The sequence below is a fragment of the Elgaria multicarinata genome, chromosome 4, assembly GCF_023053635.1.
Source record: "Elgaria multicarinata webbii isolate HBS135686 ecotype San Diego chromosome 4, rElgMul1.1.pri, whole genome shotgun sequence".
Classification (NCBI taxonomy): domain Eukaryota; kingdom Metazoa; phylum Chordata; class Lepidosauria; order Squamata; family Anguidae; genus Elgaria; species Elgaria multicarinata.
The window spans coordinates 142,224,808-142,241,664 of NC_086174.1; the positions used below are offsets into that span (position 1 = coordinate 142,224,808).

Here is a 16,857-nt window from a genome sequence, read left to right on the forward strand (position 1 = left end):
AGATTTTGGGGGCAACTTTTAGGTTCATTTTGTGCAATTCAGCGATCGCGAACACAAGTGCAAATTGAGGAGAGACGAGCATTGAGTTGATGTTCAGAGAATCTTAGTGAACTCAAACATAACTTGTTCCCCAACCATATATCTATCATCTACCTGTCTATTGATTGATTGATTGGAGATATGTATAAGAGAAAGGGAAGAAGCAACAATTAACTGTTTAGCTAACTTCAGTCAACTAATGTTTGTTGTCCCTTAACCAGGGATTTAAAGGCCCACTTCCCCAGCGTGTTAATAGCCAATCAAACACACGAGGATGGAGAATACAATTAATCCATTTACTTCCGATGCTGCAGTATGGGGGCGCTCTCCGGTTCCATAAAATGGAGGCGCCCAGAACAAAGGAATCTCACAGTATATATATGCCCTGACTACAAGAGGGTGTTAGTCTCTTTCTAACCCTTCTATTGGTCAGTTCTGGATTAGCAAGTTAAGTTACATTCAATTTTCAAGTTAAGGTGCACAATCTCAATGAGTCATAGATTACATTCGATGCTCTATTGGTCAAAAGTTTTTCCCTTTGTCTGCTAGGACGTGATGTCCACCATTAAGGAATGCAAATCTGGCATGTAGCCACCCTTTGGCAGAGAAGCCATCTTTTAACCCTTGGCACATTACATTCATCAGAGAGATGAAATCTCTCCCTGGGGCCATCATGTTCATCTCATAGTTGGTCATACTGCAATCCTAGAATTGATTGATTGAAAGAAGCACAATACAGCCAAAAATAGGTTTGGGTTTGTTCCAGTCCTTGTAGTTCCCCAGATAGGTTGGCATTTATTTCTAAGTTGTTGTTGTTATTGTTGTTGTTCTTGTTCTTGTTCTTCTTCTTCTTCTTCTTCATCATCATCATCATCATCATCAAAATCATCACCAACACATCCAATCCAGCTAAACTTAATGCTGCAATCATACTGTATACCTTCTTACCTGTCGGTCGCCCCATTGAAATCAATGGGACTTAAATTCGAGTAGACATATAGGATTATGTTGTTGGGTATGTAGTTAAGTCTCTCCCATTAAAATCAATGAGACTTAAAAGTGGTTCACTGGCTGGATTGGGCCCAATGGGTGTGTAATCTATCATTATGAAATCGTTAAGTAGAAGTAAAGTGTGTCACATAAAATTCTGTGAACACTTTAGTAAATTGTCAAGGCTCATCTCTGAGGCCTAAGGTGCCATCAGGAGTACAAGAGACTGCAGGGTTTTTTCTTCTTCTTTGTGCTAAACTGTAATATTTTCTTTGACAGAAAAGGTTTTTCTGTCACAACTATCTTCCATGAACTTTAAATGATGTGAGTCTGATCACATTTTTCAGAAGTTAAACTCTTTCAAGACAATTCATAGTACCCATAATTCTTCACTTAAGGTGTGCAGTTCTCTCAGCCTGTTTATTTATACTTTGAAGTTATCTCAAGAAATGTAACAGCTGTCATACATATTTCTTGGCATTTTAAAAATACAGAAACATTCAACACCAGCTACAATATGATCTTAAAGAATATGCATCTTAAAGAAATTTGTCATCTTGTTTCTTACCACTGGGGTAATGGGTGATGTAAGCCTGAAGTTTCCAACACAGTTCCCTTGGTGATCACCAGCAAGTTACTTTTCTCTTGGCCTCACCAGTTTGCCTTCTAGAAAATATGTGTTCTGTGACCATGACAGCCATTTTTGTGAAAGCTCTCACGACACTGACTCAACATTCCAAATGTGCCCATTGTCCCCAAAAGGTTGAGGACCCCTGATGTCAGCTTTCATTATTCTTAGATTGTGTGCACTTAGTGCATATGCCCATAATGTGTTCCCTTGTTTCATGCTCTTTATTATGTTGTTGCAGCTGGACAGCTGGCTGGTAACTCTTCCGTAGAGATGTATCGCCAAGTGCTATTGTCTGGCTGCCGCTGTGTTGAGCTGGACTGCTGGAAAGGCCGAACAGCTGAAGAAGAGCCAGTCATTACACATGGATTCACCATGACAACTGAAATATCCTTTAAGGTACTTTTGTAGGGTGCCCTTATGTGATTAAGTGAAAACTGATTTTCAGAATGAAATACCTGTAGCGATGACTGTATTGGCTAAACTATGCACTTTGGTTGCGATGTGTGTGCCTGTGGCAGGGATTGGTATAGAGAACATAAGGTTCAAGTTACAGGAAGCCAAATTCTGGCTGGACATCAGGAAAAACTTCCTGACTGTTAGAGCAGTACAACAATGGAACCAGTTATCTAGGGAGGTTGTGGGCTCTCCACACTAGAGGCATTCAAGAGGCAGCTGGACAGCCATCTGTCAGGGATGTTTTAGGGTGGATTCCTGCAATGAGAAGGGAGTTGGACTTGATGGCCTTATAGGCCCCTTCCAACTCTACTATTCTATGATTCTAAGGTGGAGAGGGAAATATGGGAATGTATCCAAGAGTACTGTATGGCATGTGTTAGAAACACAAGGTGAACCTTTCAGTTCAATATACAATCCTGGGGAACTTGAGTAATTGAATTACCTTGCCATGCACAGGATGTGGAGGGGGGGCACACATGTACATCTCTTTTCTTTAGGAATCACAGGAAGGAGGTCCATGCACACCCTTTAAATAAATGAAAACTGTAAGTGTAGCAACAATGAAGTGGGTTTATAGGGATGTGGGAATGGACAGCACTAAGGTCACAAATGGATCCATGAGATGAATATTAAATGTTTTGAGCTTCTCTAAATGAACAATTTATAACACACTCATGATTAGCCCCCAGATATAATGTAGGAACATCCAGGAAATCACACCATCTCCCAATGTGTAATCTCGGCATTGCGCTATAATTATGCCACCAGATGGCGCTGTCTCAGTAAAGTCAATTGAGCCCATGGAACAGGAAGTATTCAATTTCATACCACATGGCTGCATGTGTATTGACACCAATCACATCCAGGAGAAAAAAGTGAATACAAATAGATCCAGTAAGGCAGCATGCTTTATTTTAATGTAGAGAAGCCCTTCATCGCCTAACCTCCTCCCCCTATATATTTAATGTCAAAGAGTCACTGTGCTCAATATGGTACTATCACCCTTGACTAATCTAAAGAAAGCCACTTAGGGCTCATTTACCCCTAAGTGTGTAGTGGGAGGGGAGGGAGGATCGCGGACTTACCTGCTTTCCCCCTGATCCGGGGGAAAAGGTAAATTTTCTTTTTAAAAAATTCCATGGCCAACCCCACCACCACCATCCTAAGGATGGTGAAATTGCTGGCCCCCCACCAAAAAGGGCATGGAGCCCCCCCCCCAACAGCTCCATGCCTGGTTTGAAAGCCATAGGAGGTGGGAAGAAGCCGGGACAGGCATCCACACCCCCGCGTAGCTCGGGATCTTCCCAAGACCGTGGGGAAAATCAGGATAACTGAGGTCGCAGTTATGACGGGAAAGTTTCTGCCTGTCCTTGGTTGCCCCCAGGATCCCATGTGCTTCATGTGGATGCACAGGGATGCTCCTGACCTGATCCCGGGATAACTGCGTGGCGTAGACTCTCCTTTGATAGAAATGCCACTTCTTCCAGAATTGAAGGGAACGTAAGCAGCTGTGCAACAGCAATGGTGTACTGGTATATTTAAAGTTCAGGAGCTCATCATGACACTCTAGCACTTTCTCTCTGTGTGTGTGTGTGTGTGTACATGTAAGCTCCACTGAACGTAGTAGTGTGTTCATCTGACTGCATAAGTTCAAATTCTAAATAAGAACATAAGAGGAGTCATGCCTTGATGTTGTTCAAGTCACAGATATCTTGCTTTCTGCTTTGCCACCATCAGCAAAATCTGCCCAAGGTCATTAATATCACTAACTCCTCTTTGTCCTGACATTTTAAGAGGCATATGTACTCACTAGAATACGTGAAGGATAAAACAGGCATACTTTAGTGTAGAATATAAGCCCTGATTATGGAAAAAAATCCAGAAGTGGGAGATGTGGTAAAATGAGTTTGTACTTTATTTTGACATAAATCAACAACAAAATAGTCTACTTTCTGTCTGGAGACACTATTGTAGAGATTTGAAAATTACCAGTAATTTTAAGTAAGAAGTATTTAATGAACATATTTTACTAAGACATTTTGTATCCCCCCCCCCTTTATATCACAAGGATCTCAGGGCAGAAGCATTCCTGTTTTATTACTGGCAAACCATAGTTTGGCTATGGTGCTAGCTGCAGAATTAAAATGCACGTCCCGTCCATGATTCCCTCGATCGTAGACAAATAGATGATTCCTTAAAAAACATAATATTTAAAAAAATATGTATTTACTTGTATACTATTTCAGTCCTTCTTTCGTTTTCATAAAATTTTCCAAATAGAGGAGAGATTCATTGTAGTAAGTGCCATGGAGTTGCAGAAGAAAAAGAAGCAAAGTAAAATAATAATAATAATAAAAAATAGAGGCGAGATTGCAACTGGTGTTCAAAGAAATAAAAATGTCTTACGACGTATAATTTGCCCCAACACGTTTTGACATGAATCTTTCTCAGTGACTTTTTAATCAGAAAAACTCCTGGAAAGCTAAATTGGGGTGCTAAACTGAATTCATAAATATAAGTCTTACAAGAGCAGGGGAGGGCGGACTCACCGGGTCTGATTTGTCAGACGCTGGCGCCGCCTCCGCCACAACCATTTGCAGTGCTGCACAAGCTTCTTCTGTGACTTGGTGAGCGTCCAACGGTGTCACGAACCTGTCTACCCCCGTCGGGAGATTTCATTGTGTGCAACAATGGAGTCTCCCGAAATTACACTTGCATCAATGGGGGCTTGCAACGGGGGAAATGTGCAATTTTCAGAGACTCCATTGCTGCACACATAGAAGACTCCAAAAATTGCACATTTCCCCCGTTACATAAATGGCAGTCGTAAAGGGCCCATTTTCACAGCAGGGGAAATTATGTCATTTCCAGAGCTTCCATTGTTGTGTGCAATGGAGGCTCCAGACGAAGGTGGACGGCTGCCAGGCACTTGTCAGACTGCATGGGTGCTCGACCCATGGGCCTGCAAATGCATTGCGGGCACCCGACCAGGTCTGAGGGGTGAACAGGGGGGAGTCACTTGGATTCCTGAACTCAGTCAGGCACCCACAACATCCCTAACAATGAGGATTATACATGACAACAATGGGAGGCTCCCACATAACGGTAAATCATAGGTTACGGATACATGCATGAGCAGAAAGGAGACCAAGCAAACCACCAAGCTTACATGGTGTTCCTCCCTCCCCTTCCCCCCCCCCCCCACACACATTGGCCAGGAAAAGGAATAAACTAGGATTGAGTTTCTTATTTGCAGATTCTTGGCTTGTCATGGCAGGAGAACCAAGAATTGTAATTTAAAATTAACTCTAGTCAGTTGCTAAACAAACCATCTACAAACCCTGGATTGTTTTGCAGGATTTTTTTTAATGTATTAGACTTTATTTTGAACAATTCTTGGTTTGCATGAAACGACAATCCAGGAATCTGCTAAAGCAAAACTGAATTCTTGTTTATTTTGTGCTGGAGGAGAGGGAGGATCGTTGAGCAAGGCTCTTTGCTCAGGTTCATTTCTGCCTATCGAAGTTACACCAAACTATGAATTAGCATCATGTGCAAATGAAACCAGCATTACATTCGCAACATCAAATATATCTCCACATTTCAAAAGCATTTATGGAGTACAGTAATAAAAACAATTATACTAAACAATTATTTGGAACAATGAGGTTAAATTTTAACATCTGTTTAATGGAAAAGATTAACAACCACAGCAAATTAAAACAAAACAAAGCCCTCAAACATGACAAACAACAGCGTTATATAAAATTTCTGAGGAAACAGAACATAGATCATGTTTTATCTGCTATTTAGCTAGTTGTTTAAGTAATATTATCTTCCCTTGTTAATCCTAGTACTTATGTGCTGAAGGTTTGTGGGATGTAAATTTAAATAAATAAATAATCACATGTTCATCACTAGGTCCACATTTACTGAGTAGTTTAGCGTTTTAATTTAGCATACTTGTACTTTAAAATGCTTATATGTCATTGATTCAATGGCCCCGTTCAGGTGGCATGCTAAGCTATGGTTAGTTTACCCTACCCAGTGCCTGTTTACCCTACCCTGTGCCTGCCTGCTTTCTCTTCCCCTCCTTATTGTTTTATTATGGTTTTATTAGAATGTAAGCCTATGCGGCAGGGTCTTGCTATTTACTGTTTTACTCTGTACAGCACCATGTACATTGATGGTGCTATATAAAATAATAATAATAATAATAATAATAATAATAATAATAATAATAATAATAATAATTAGTCCACTAACCCTTTTGCAGCAAATGGTTAGTGAGCATGTTTAAACTATGGTTGTATAGCCACGATAGTTAGGAATACTGGAGCTTGCAGCCTCACTGAATGCTGCCCGGCCGGCCCTCTCCTGGCTGAGGCAGTCCAGCGAGTGCTCAGCATTGCATGCATCCAAGGCTTCTGGAAAGTGCACAATCCCTATGGCACGCTATTAGAGTGCTGGGGGAATTGCACACTTTCTGGAGCCTTGGGACATGCATTTTCCCTCCCTCCCCACATGCCCATCCAGGCCTGAAAGGGCCTCTTAACACAGGCACGGGAAAGTTTTCTGTTCCTCCGGAAAGTGCGCACATTCTCCCAGCCACACTAACGGTGTGCCCAGTGGAATCTGTGCACTTTCTGAAGGCCTGGAAAGTACCCTTACCTGCCTCCCGCACCCATCACTGCTCAAAAGAGCCTTTTAATGCTTAGGTTAAGATGCCCTGATGGGTGCAGGGGAGGAGGAAAAGGGCGTTTCTCTTCTCTTCTAATGGCGGCCATCATTAGAGTGGAAAGGGGAAACCCTTCTACTACTACTTCCCGTGCCAATTGGGGACGGAAAGGGCCTCTTAATGCAAAAATTAAGAGGCTCTTCAAGGCATCGATGGGTGCAAAAGCCTTAGGGGGTTTAAGACCCCCATTGGCAGGGCAGGGAGGACTAATGCAATTTCCTCAAGGCTGGGGAAATTGTGCATTTCCTGCCACTCCGGGATGGACTAGCACCCCCGTTTCAACAAAGGAACCATGGGGCAGAAATCTGCCAGCCGTGTTCGCCAGGGCCCAAGAGGGCTGAGTGCCTGGCAGCCAGCGAGCTTGCAGGCTCTGGCAGATTTTCAACCCATCCCTAGTTCGTAACGGTTTACACAGCACGCTAAATCATGGTTCACATGACACGCTAAGCCACAATGTTTTGCTCAAAATGCTTAACCACTGTAGCTTAGCGTGTCATCTGAACACGGTCATAGTGCTCCTGAAAAAATAATGCCAACAAGCCTCAGGCATTTTATATGTCGTCATTTTATTTATTTATTATTTTTTTCCAGCACAAATTTGTGGACTTGCCCCTCTCTGATTTTTTTAAAACCCATTTCTCTCGGAGAATATCAGGATATTTTGACTCAGCCCATTACACTTCTGATGTCACTGGCATAAATATTACTTCAAAAACATGTTATTTCTCTGCCACTTTGCTTTTCTGCTTGACAACACACACTGATACAGAAGCAGCAAAATGGCAGAGAAATAACATATCATAGGGTGTGTGAATCAATTAGTGGTTGTTGAGTGCATGGTCATTCATCAGCACACACGTTGACCATGGCCACCCATGCAATAGGCATTCACTTAGGGTATTATTATTTTTTGTGACAACTAGACTTGACATATGCAGAGATACAAACCTAATGCTATCTCACTATAATACATGTTGCTTCTCCTGATTCTTTACTTATTTCATAACTGAGATAATATGGGAAGTTGAGATCTGAAGAGCCAGGAATTTATTTCCACCCCCTGATGTTTTCCTTGTAAAATACAAGGAGAGTTCTGTATTTTATCTAGTCAATTCAAAATAAATAAATAAATAAAATGGCCACAATCTGGATTTTTTTTAGAACTTGATCTTTTTCTTCCCTTTCTGGATTTAGGTAGGTCCATAGCAATAGCCTGTGTCCAGTGCTGTCCCCATGCTAGCTGGATCCACCAGTGATGTGACGAAAAGCTAGCAAATTCTGCAGCAATCGGAAATACTCATTCTTGGGATGGGCTAGGTCAGCAGAATTTACAGAAGGGATTTTCGCTGACCTGTCCAATTCTGGAAATGAACGTTTCCTCTCTTTTCCAAGCTTCCTGTCAGAAGCACTGGTTCCTGTTCTACTTGCAGTGGGTCCCACTCGTGCAATAGAAACAGTGGGGGTGCAGCAGCATATTGGGTACCCCCAATATGTTTGCAGGCACTGGAAGCTTCAAACTTAATCCAAGCCTACCTCACACCATTAGTCTGAAGCTGAGCCACCTTGAATATGTCTCCTACAAATTTCTTCTTGTACCACCCCATACCATTCCATAGTTCCCTCCCACTGTTTAGTATAATTCTGAACGCTGGCCTAGCAAAAGAAGGTTAATGCTCATTTTGATAGTTCCTTAATGGAGTGGAGAACTAGAAATGGTGATTGTCATGACACAGGCCTCACGCACCAGGCCTTGTCACACACAAACCCTCCTCAAGCCAAGCACCACCACTTGAACAACCCGAGGGTAGGGTAAAACACAACCTTTCCCTCATGTGAGAGGGTAAAGGCTAGAATCTGAAAAGGTTTTACTGTGTATGTAATAAGCTGAAGGATATATATAACGTGTTTATGATAGTGACTGTAGAGCAGGTGATAAAGCCAAGCAGACACATGGCTTGAGGTAACAAAACAAAATTAAATGTTTATTTTTGTTTAACAGACCTTAGTTACTTCAAATTCAAGTTAACCTACTTAATCTACTAGTTTTAATAATAACAACAGTAATCTTAAGTCTCTCAAAATCTTATCTCCTTTCACTCTCCACACCACTGACAATCTTCACTGACACTGCCCACTCCCAACCAACCAACTAACCCACATTTATACTCCTCCCCCCTTTCACAGCATCATCAGCCACTCCCACTCAGTCCAACATTCTGCACTCACTAGACATACAAAGCCAGACATACCTAAAGGAACAGAACTGTGGGGTAATGACACAGTGATGTATCCAAAGGAAGTGGTCTTCATGTATATATGAGAGAACAATAGAAGTGGGCGGGGTTTGGAATAGAGAACAGGAGCAGTCACCTTTGGAACAATGAGGCTGAAGCTGTAGTTAAAGATGGCTGTCGTGGGGAAATCCGGCTCATTGGATTTCTCCGTAGCCCCCAGCTGGGCTTGCATTTCCACGCTGAGCCACAAGCTTTCACTCCAAAATCCAGGAACTTAATTTCCCCCCCTAAAATCTTCATTTCCCCAATGTGGCACCCACAGATGCCATTTGTACACATTGGATGTGGCGCCCATGGGCACCATTTGCGCAGATTGTGCAAATTGGTGCAAGTTGCGGCTGTAATTTGCAGAGTTTTTGTTTTGTTTGTTTTACGCAAAAAATATGAGAATTCTGCCAGCTGGCCTGACTCATTATGCAGTGAGGTAGGACAGCTGGTGGAAGATGGAATGGAGTCTGGAGGCAGAGCCAACGAAAGCCCTTTGAGTTCCGCCCCACAACTGTATTCCTTCGACGTACAGAGAGAAGCAAAAAGAGAGTAAGCTGAAAGCTAAAGCCAGCTTTTTTTGGGGGGGGGTGCAAGTGGCTCTCTGCTGAGGGCACAATGGATCTGCTACAAAGTGGTGCCTAAGCCATTTAGCTCTGTAAAGGAAGCACGCACCAGCAAAAGCCGGCCCTTGGACTGGATTTAGCACAGATCCCCAGAACAAACACTCACAGCTCACAATTTGGAGGTTTAAGACCATTTATTTGGAAGCGGATAGGTTACATGGGATTAGCATACTAAAACTATTAAAACATGCATATATAGAAGAACCCAGAAAAAGCAAGCCAGAAAACTAAAAACTACCGTTCATACATCACCCAGCCTTGGAGTCAGCCAGCCGCGCCGAACTCCCCCCACAAAGTATATTTTATAGTTTCTTTTCTCCAACTCCTTCCCCCTCCCCTTGGCTTTTCATACGTAGATCTTTCACACCTCCGCCTGAGATGTTAATGTCTCTCAAGGCCGGGCGGACATGCCTCAAAGTGGTTCCTGGCTTCACCAGTCTCCTCCATGCAGCTGGGCCGCTTATCTCCCTTTTCCTATGAACCATAACAATAAAATTAACACGTTAAAAGACAGGCCATTCTCAGTTCCATTCACCCATCCCTTACATCTCCCCCCTTAAGATTTAAGCCTATGCGGCAGAGTCTTGCTATTTACTGTTTTACTCTGTACAGCACCATGTACATTGATGGTGCTATATAAATAAATAATAATAATAATAATAATAAGATGGAATTTCTAAAAAATTCCATCCTACCCATACCTTGTTTTAATTTTTTACACATTGACCCCTGTGCTTTATTCTCTCTTTTGTGCCCACGCAGGGGCAGGGGTTTATCCTCTTGATTCCCGCTCCCCCCCTCTCGGCTGAAGCTCTGAGACAGTCCATCTGCCACAACATTCTCTTTGCCTTTTATATGGGAAATGGTAAAATCGAAATCTTGTAGTGCCAGGCTCCACCGCAGCAGTTTCTGGTTGGTGTTTTTTACCCGGGCTAGCCAGCAAAGCGGGGAGTTATTGGTTTGAATCTGAAACGGGTGCCCCCACAGGTACGGGCGTAGTTTCCCCACTGCCCATACTATAGCCAGGCATTCGTTTTCAATGGTAGCTAGGGCTCTTTCTCGAGGCAAAAGCTTCTTACTGATGAATGCCACGGGCTGCAGCTGTCCCCCCTCACCTTCTTGCAGCAGTACCGCTCCTAAACCTGCCTCCGAGGCATCCGTTTGAACTACGAACGGCCGATCGAAATTGGGCGCTCGGAGGACTGGGGCCTGTTTCAGCTTTCCCTTTAACCCTTCAAACGCCCGCTGACACGCTTCCATCCACTGCACTCGTATCGGTTGTCTCTTTCGGCATAGCTCGGTCAAGGGGGCTACTAGCTGGCTAAAATTAGGGACAAACCTCCAATAGTACCCTGCCAGTCCCAGGAAGGACTGGACCTGTTTCTTAGTCCGGGAAACGGGCCATTGTTGGATTGCCTCTACTTTGACCTCCATAGGTTTTAACGCTCCCTGCCCCACTCTATGGGCCAGATAGGTTACCTCCCCCCTCCCAAACTGACACTTGGAGGCCTTTACGGTTAACCCGGCCTCCCGTAGCCTGCTTAACACCTGGGATAAATGCAATAAGTGCTGCTCCCAGGTGTCACTGAACACCGCCATGTCATCCAGGTAAACACACGAAAAAGCCCCCAGCCCCTCCAGAACCCGGTCCATAAGTTTTTGAAAGCTCCCCGGTGCATTCGAGAGCCCGAATGGAAGTACCATGAACTGATAGTCCCCCCTGGGGGTGGAAAAGGCAGACTTCAAAGCTGCATCCTCATCTAGGGGCACTTGCCCATATCACTTGGTCAAATCAAGCGTGGAGATGAATTTGGCTTTCCCAAGTGTTTCTATTAGGTCATCCGTGCGGGGCATGGGGTAAGCCGCCACTGTGGAGACACTGTTTAAGTCCACGCAAAAACGGACCGACCCATCCTTTTTAGCCACGAGCACGAGAGGCGAGGACCATGGGCTTTGGCTTTTCTTAATTACTCCCATGGCCAGCATTTCCTCAATCTCTCTATTCACTATCTCTAACTGCTTTCCATTCAGCCGATGAGGTGGGGACTGAATTGGCGGATGCTTTCCTGTGTCAATGGAATGCGTGGTCAGCGACGTCCACCCTGGCAACCCCGAAAACAAATCTTCGAACTTTCCTAAACACCTCTTTAACTGCTTCCTCTGCTGGGGGGTCAGTTCCTCCGGGACCTGAACGTCTGCTAGTCCCTCCTTTCCCTGATAGTTAGCCAAGACGTCTAACCCTGCCTCCTCATCCAGGGGATCCCCCTTCCCCACTTGGCACACACGCACCCCTCGCTCGAGGAACGGTTTCATCATGTTTACATGATATACCTTGGCACAGCGCTGGCGGTCGGGGTCCCTTAGCAAATATTTAACTTCATTTAGCTTCTTTTCTACCACCAATGGGCCCTCCCACCAAACCACCAGCTTTTCCGGCTTCAGCGGTTTCAACACCAACACCTTGTCCCCCTCCTGGAACACCCGCTGCCTTGCCGTCCTATCGTACCATCTCTTCTGGATTTGCTGCGCCTGAGCCAAATTCTCTTGGGCGGCCTCCCCCACCTCTCGCAATAAATTTTGTAAATTTTGCATATAGGCCACCACTGAGACTGGAGTAGGAGCAGTCCGTCCTTCCCAACCCTCTCATAATAATTTTAATGGGCCTCTTAGCTCCTGCCCGAAAACCAATTCATTGGCTGAGAACCCCAAGCTATCACTTTTAGCATCCCGTGCCACAAAGAGAAGGTAGGGCAGGGCCTGATCCCAATCCGTTGCATGTTTTGTGGCATATGCTTTCAACATCCTCCCCAAAGTCTGGTTGAATCATTCCACCAGCCCATTTCCCTCATGATGATAGGCTGCGGAGGTGCACTGTTGCACTCCGGCTAGCTTCCATAACTCTTTCAGCAATTGAGACATAAATCCTCCTCCCAGATCGTGGACCAACACCTTGGGGACCCCCACTCTGGTAAAAATCATCATCATGGCTTTCGCCAATTGTGGGGTGGAAATCACCGCGAGGGGCACTGCTTCCACGTACCAGGTGGCATAATCTACCAACGTCAGGGTGTACTTCTTCCCCGACTGGGTGGCTGGGCTAAAGGGTCCCAATATATCCACCCCCATTTTTTCAAACGGTACCTCTGTAATGGGCGATGGCCGGAGGGGGGCCTTTGGATGATCTTTAGGGAACCCGACTCGCTGGCAGGTGTCGCACGAGGAACAAAAATCCCACACCTCTTGGGCAACACTGGGCCAATAAAAGTCCCAGCTCACTCGTTCCAGCGTTCAGCGAATTCCCAAATGTCCCCCCCCACAGCAACTCATGGGCTGGTTCCAACACCTTCCCCCGTGAGGACTGGGGCACCACCAGCTGTTTCCTTTCCACCTCCCCTCCTCCTTTGGGCGAGAACTGTCTGTAGAGCCTTCCCCGTTCCCAAGTGAACACAGCCGTCCCCACTTTCCCTCTCCCTTCCGTCGGGCCACCCGCCACTTCCCGACACTCCTGTAGAGTGGGATCCAGCTGTAACTCTTGGCGAAACTCCGGCGTGTCCAAGCCTGTGGGGTCGGGGTTCCTACCTTCCCCTCCCTCTTTGGAAGATTCGGTATTGGAAGGTTCTGTTAAAGGGCCCGCTAGATCTTCCCCCCCAGTTCTTCCTTCTGTTGGGCTGCCTTCCTCCGGGTCGTCACAGCGAGCTGGGTAACTTTAAAACATAAGTCGTTACCCAAAAGGAAGGCTGGCCCTTCCGTATGCGTGAGGATAACTCACTTCCACCCCCGATATTCAATGTTCACTCGAGCCAGCGGTGCCTTGAACGGAGGCGCCCCATACGGGGTCACAGTTACGGTTCGACCCACAAGTTTTGTCCTGGCTTAAGCAGACCTACGTGGGCACTGCTAAGGTCCGCGCCGGTATCTCTTTGAGCCCGAACCAGCCTCCCATCGACCACCACACACTCACAGAATTTCCTGCGACTCCACTGGAGCTGGGCCAGGGTCACCAACCGCACGGAGACAGCCGTCGCGGAGCTGGGATTCCCTGGGGAATTGCTTGCGCCACTCCGGCGGGTTCGGTGCGCATGTACTCCCACTCCAGGTCAGCCACTTCTCCTTCGCTGTCGTCGCTCCAGTTAGACACTGGAGATGTCGGTTCTGGTGGGGCCGCCGCCGCCCAGACCACCGGCCGAGGGGTCGGACCACCACTTCCTCCCGTGTGCTTGGCTGCCAGCTTGGGACACTCTCTCTTCAGGTGCCCTGGCTCCTTGCAGTAGAAGCACCCCCCACTCGCCTGGGGCCCAGTCGCCGCCGTGCCGCCTGGTGCATTCCCTTTCTCCCGGCGCTCCTTTCCAGGCCACGCCACCTTCTTTTCCCCTGACACTCCTCCAGGACGTCTCTCCTGGCTCTTCTCCATAGGCCGCGGGGTCCCTCCGGCTCCCTTCCGCTCGAATGCCTGCAGACGGTCTGCCATCTTCGCTGCTTCCATCAGAGTCGAGGGGTTCTTCTCTCCTACCCAAGCATCGTACTTTTCTGGGAACTGCCAATAGAGCTGTTCCTTGGCCACCAGGTCCTTGGCTCCTTTCAGGTCTTTAACCCCCTCCGCATCCATCCAAGCCTCCATAGCCGTCATCATACGAGTAGCGAAAGCAGCGAATGTCTCTTTGGGGTTTCTGGTCAGCTGTCGAAACTTTTGCCGGCAATGTTCTGCCGTGAGTGCAAACTGCTCTTTGGCTATAGTCTTGAAATGCGTATAGTCGTGGCGTAACTCCCGTGGGATGGTGGCTATCATTTCTCTCAAAGTTCCAGTGACTTGTGGCCACAATAGACTCATCCTCTGGTTCTCCAAGACTCCCAGCTCATCGCACGCATCTTCAAAGAGTGCCAGAAAGGCTCCCACATCGTCTCCCTCATGGTACATCGGGAAGGCCTGTCGGTCGAACCGCTGCCCTGGCGCTCCCCCTCTCTCCCTCTCCACGATCCTCAGGTGGCAGGACATCAGCTCCAAGCATTCAGTATACATGCGCTGCACCTTCCTTTCCTCACTCTCCCCTTCGGCCCTCACGCCCCGGGCCGTTTCCGTCCGCCGTTCCCTGCGGACGAGGGGTCTGTAGCAGCGGTGTTCCTTGAGGGTGCAAGCCCTGCACGCTCGAGGTGTCTCCTTCCATCATCACCGTGGGAAATGAAATCTTCGGTTGAACCTCGAACCATGCCCTCTCCCGCTCCTCGCCTGGCGTCCAGAGCTGCGCAGCATGTCGCCTCTGGGCCCTCTCCTCGGAGCCGGGTGTCCCCTGCATCCCCCACTTGACAGTGGCCGGACTGGACTCCCCCTTCGCTCCCTCCTGAGAGGTCGCCCCCAACAACTCTACTCCTGGAGCTTCTGCTCCTCGATTCTGAGACATCCTTGGCTGGCCTATTCGACCTTGCTTGATCTGGGTTCAAACCTATGCTTCGTCACTCTCCCTTTTCCTACCAGCGTCTCGTTCCTCCAGATCTGTGTCGAATCCCAGCGCTGCCCACCATGTAAAGGAAGCACGCACCAGCAAAAGCCGGCCCTTGGACAGATCCCCAGAACAAACGCTCACAGCTCACAATTTGGAGGTTTAAGACTATTTGTTTGGAAACGGGTAGGTTACATGGGATTAGCATACTAAAACTATTAAAACGTGCATATATAGAAGAACCCAGAAAAAGCAAGCCAGAAAACTAAAAACTACCGTTCATACATCACCCAGCCTTGGAGTCAGCCAGCCGCGCCGAACTCCCCCCACAAAGTATATTTTATAGTTCCTTTTCTCCAACTCCTTCCCCCTCCCCTTGGCTTTTCATACGTAGATCTTTCACACCTCCGCCTGAGATGTTAATGTCTCTCAAGGCCGGGTGGACATGCCTCAAGCGGTTCCTGGCTTCACCAGTCTCCCCCATGCAGCTGGGCCGCTTATCTCCCTTTTCCTATGAACCATAACAATAAAATTAACATGTTAAAAGACAGGCCATTCCCAATTCCATTCACCCATCCCTTACAAGCTCCACTCATGTTCTATTTATAAGTTAATCATAATATTACAAAATGCCTCAAATCTAAAGTGATGGCTCCTTCAGAAGGAAGCCAAACCTCAGGATGCACCGCCCATGGAATGTCTCACTGGTCAAGGAGATAGTGAACAGGTAACTATCCTTTTCTGGGACTCTCAGTTGTCCCATTAGAATGTGCACTCCTATCACTCCTTTTACTTCAATGGCTCTAGAGAGATGGATTAACAATTATGCCAGAGACGTAAATAAAACCAGAACACGGTCCTCTTTCAAGGAGGCCTCAACCATCTCTGTCTCTCAATTGGCCACCTCCACTCTGGCAGCTCATCTAAGCTCTCCCCCACCACAAGAAATGATGTATTTAATTCTCTGTCCTCCCCTCTTAGGCTGTCAGCAGATGCTAACAATTCTGAGATGGGAAATAATTATTGTAACACAGAAGTGAAGTTATATACAGAGAATATCTTAGAAACATATACACTGGAAGCTCTTATATAATATAACATTTTGGAATTGTATGGTATCATTTTTTTGGTTTTATCACTTTTTTGTTACATTTCGGTCCTGTCTCTTAGTCAATAGGTCTCCAAGGTGGCTTATAACACATTTTAAAAACATCCAAAAAGGAAGATGTGGAGAATATACATACCTTCCTATCTAAGTTGAGCTGTTGAAAATTTCCCACAATGAATACAGTTGCTGTTTCCTCATCACACCCTACAGGGAAATCGCCACGTTCCCAGATGTGAATAAATTAATAGTATCAATCTCCTGCCATCCTGAAAAATAGAATGCCTGCCTTCTGTACAGCAATACAGGTTAAGCCACTCCTTGGGAAGGAAGAAGCCATTTTCTGTATCAGAACTGTTATGTGATTCCCACTTCCTTGAGGGTGAAAATTACTGAAGCAATGCAACACATAGCTGCAGAGCTATGGTGTCTTTGTACAATTTGCTTTATTTACAGATGCAAAAGCAGAACAGAGTGGAGGCAAGTAGACGCTGCTAAACAGACAACACAGCCACAAACCCTGCATCGGATTCTTGGACTGACTGTTTTCACACCCAC

The 16,857-nt window shown here is 46.1% G+C and overlaps 1 protein-coding gene across 5 annotated transcripts in view; it reads left to right on the forward strand.

The window, feature by feature from the left end:
- The window catches only part of PLCB1 (phospholipase C beta 1), a 702,230-nt gene that overhangs the window by 492,008 nt on the left and 193,365 nt on the right, over positions 1–16,857 (forward strand). For all 5 annotated transcript variants that reach the window (XM_063125314.1, XM_063125315.1, XM_063125318.1 and 2 more), the window contains one exon: positions 1,899–2,056. In XM_063125314.1, the coding sequence (XP_062981384.1) occupies positions 1,899–2,056 (158 nt within the window). The remainder of the gene's footprint in view (positions 1–1,898; positions 2,057–16,857) is intronic.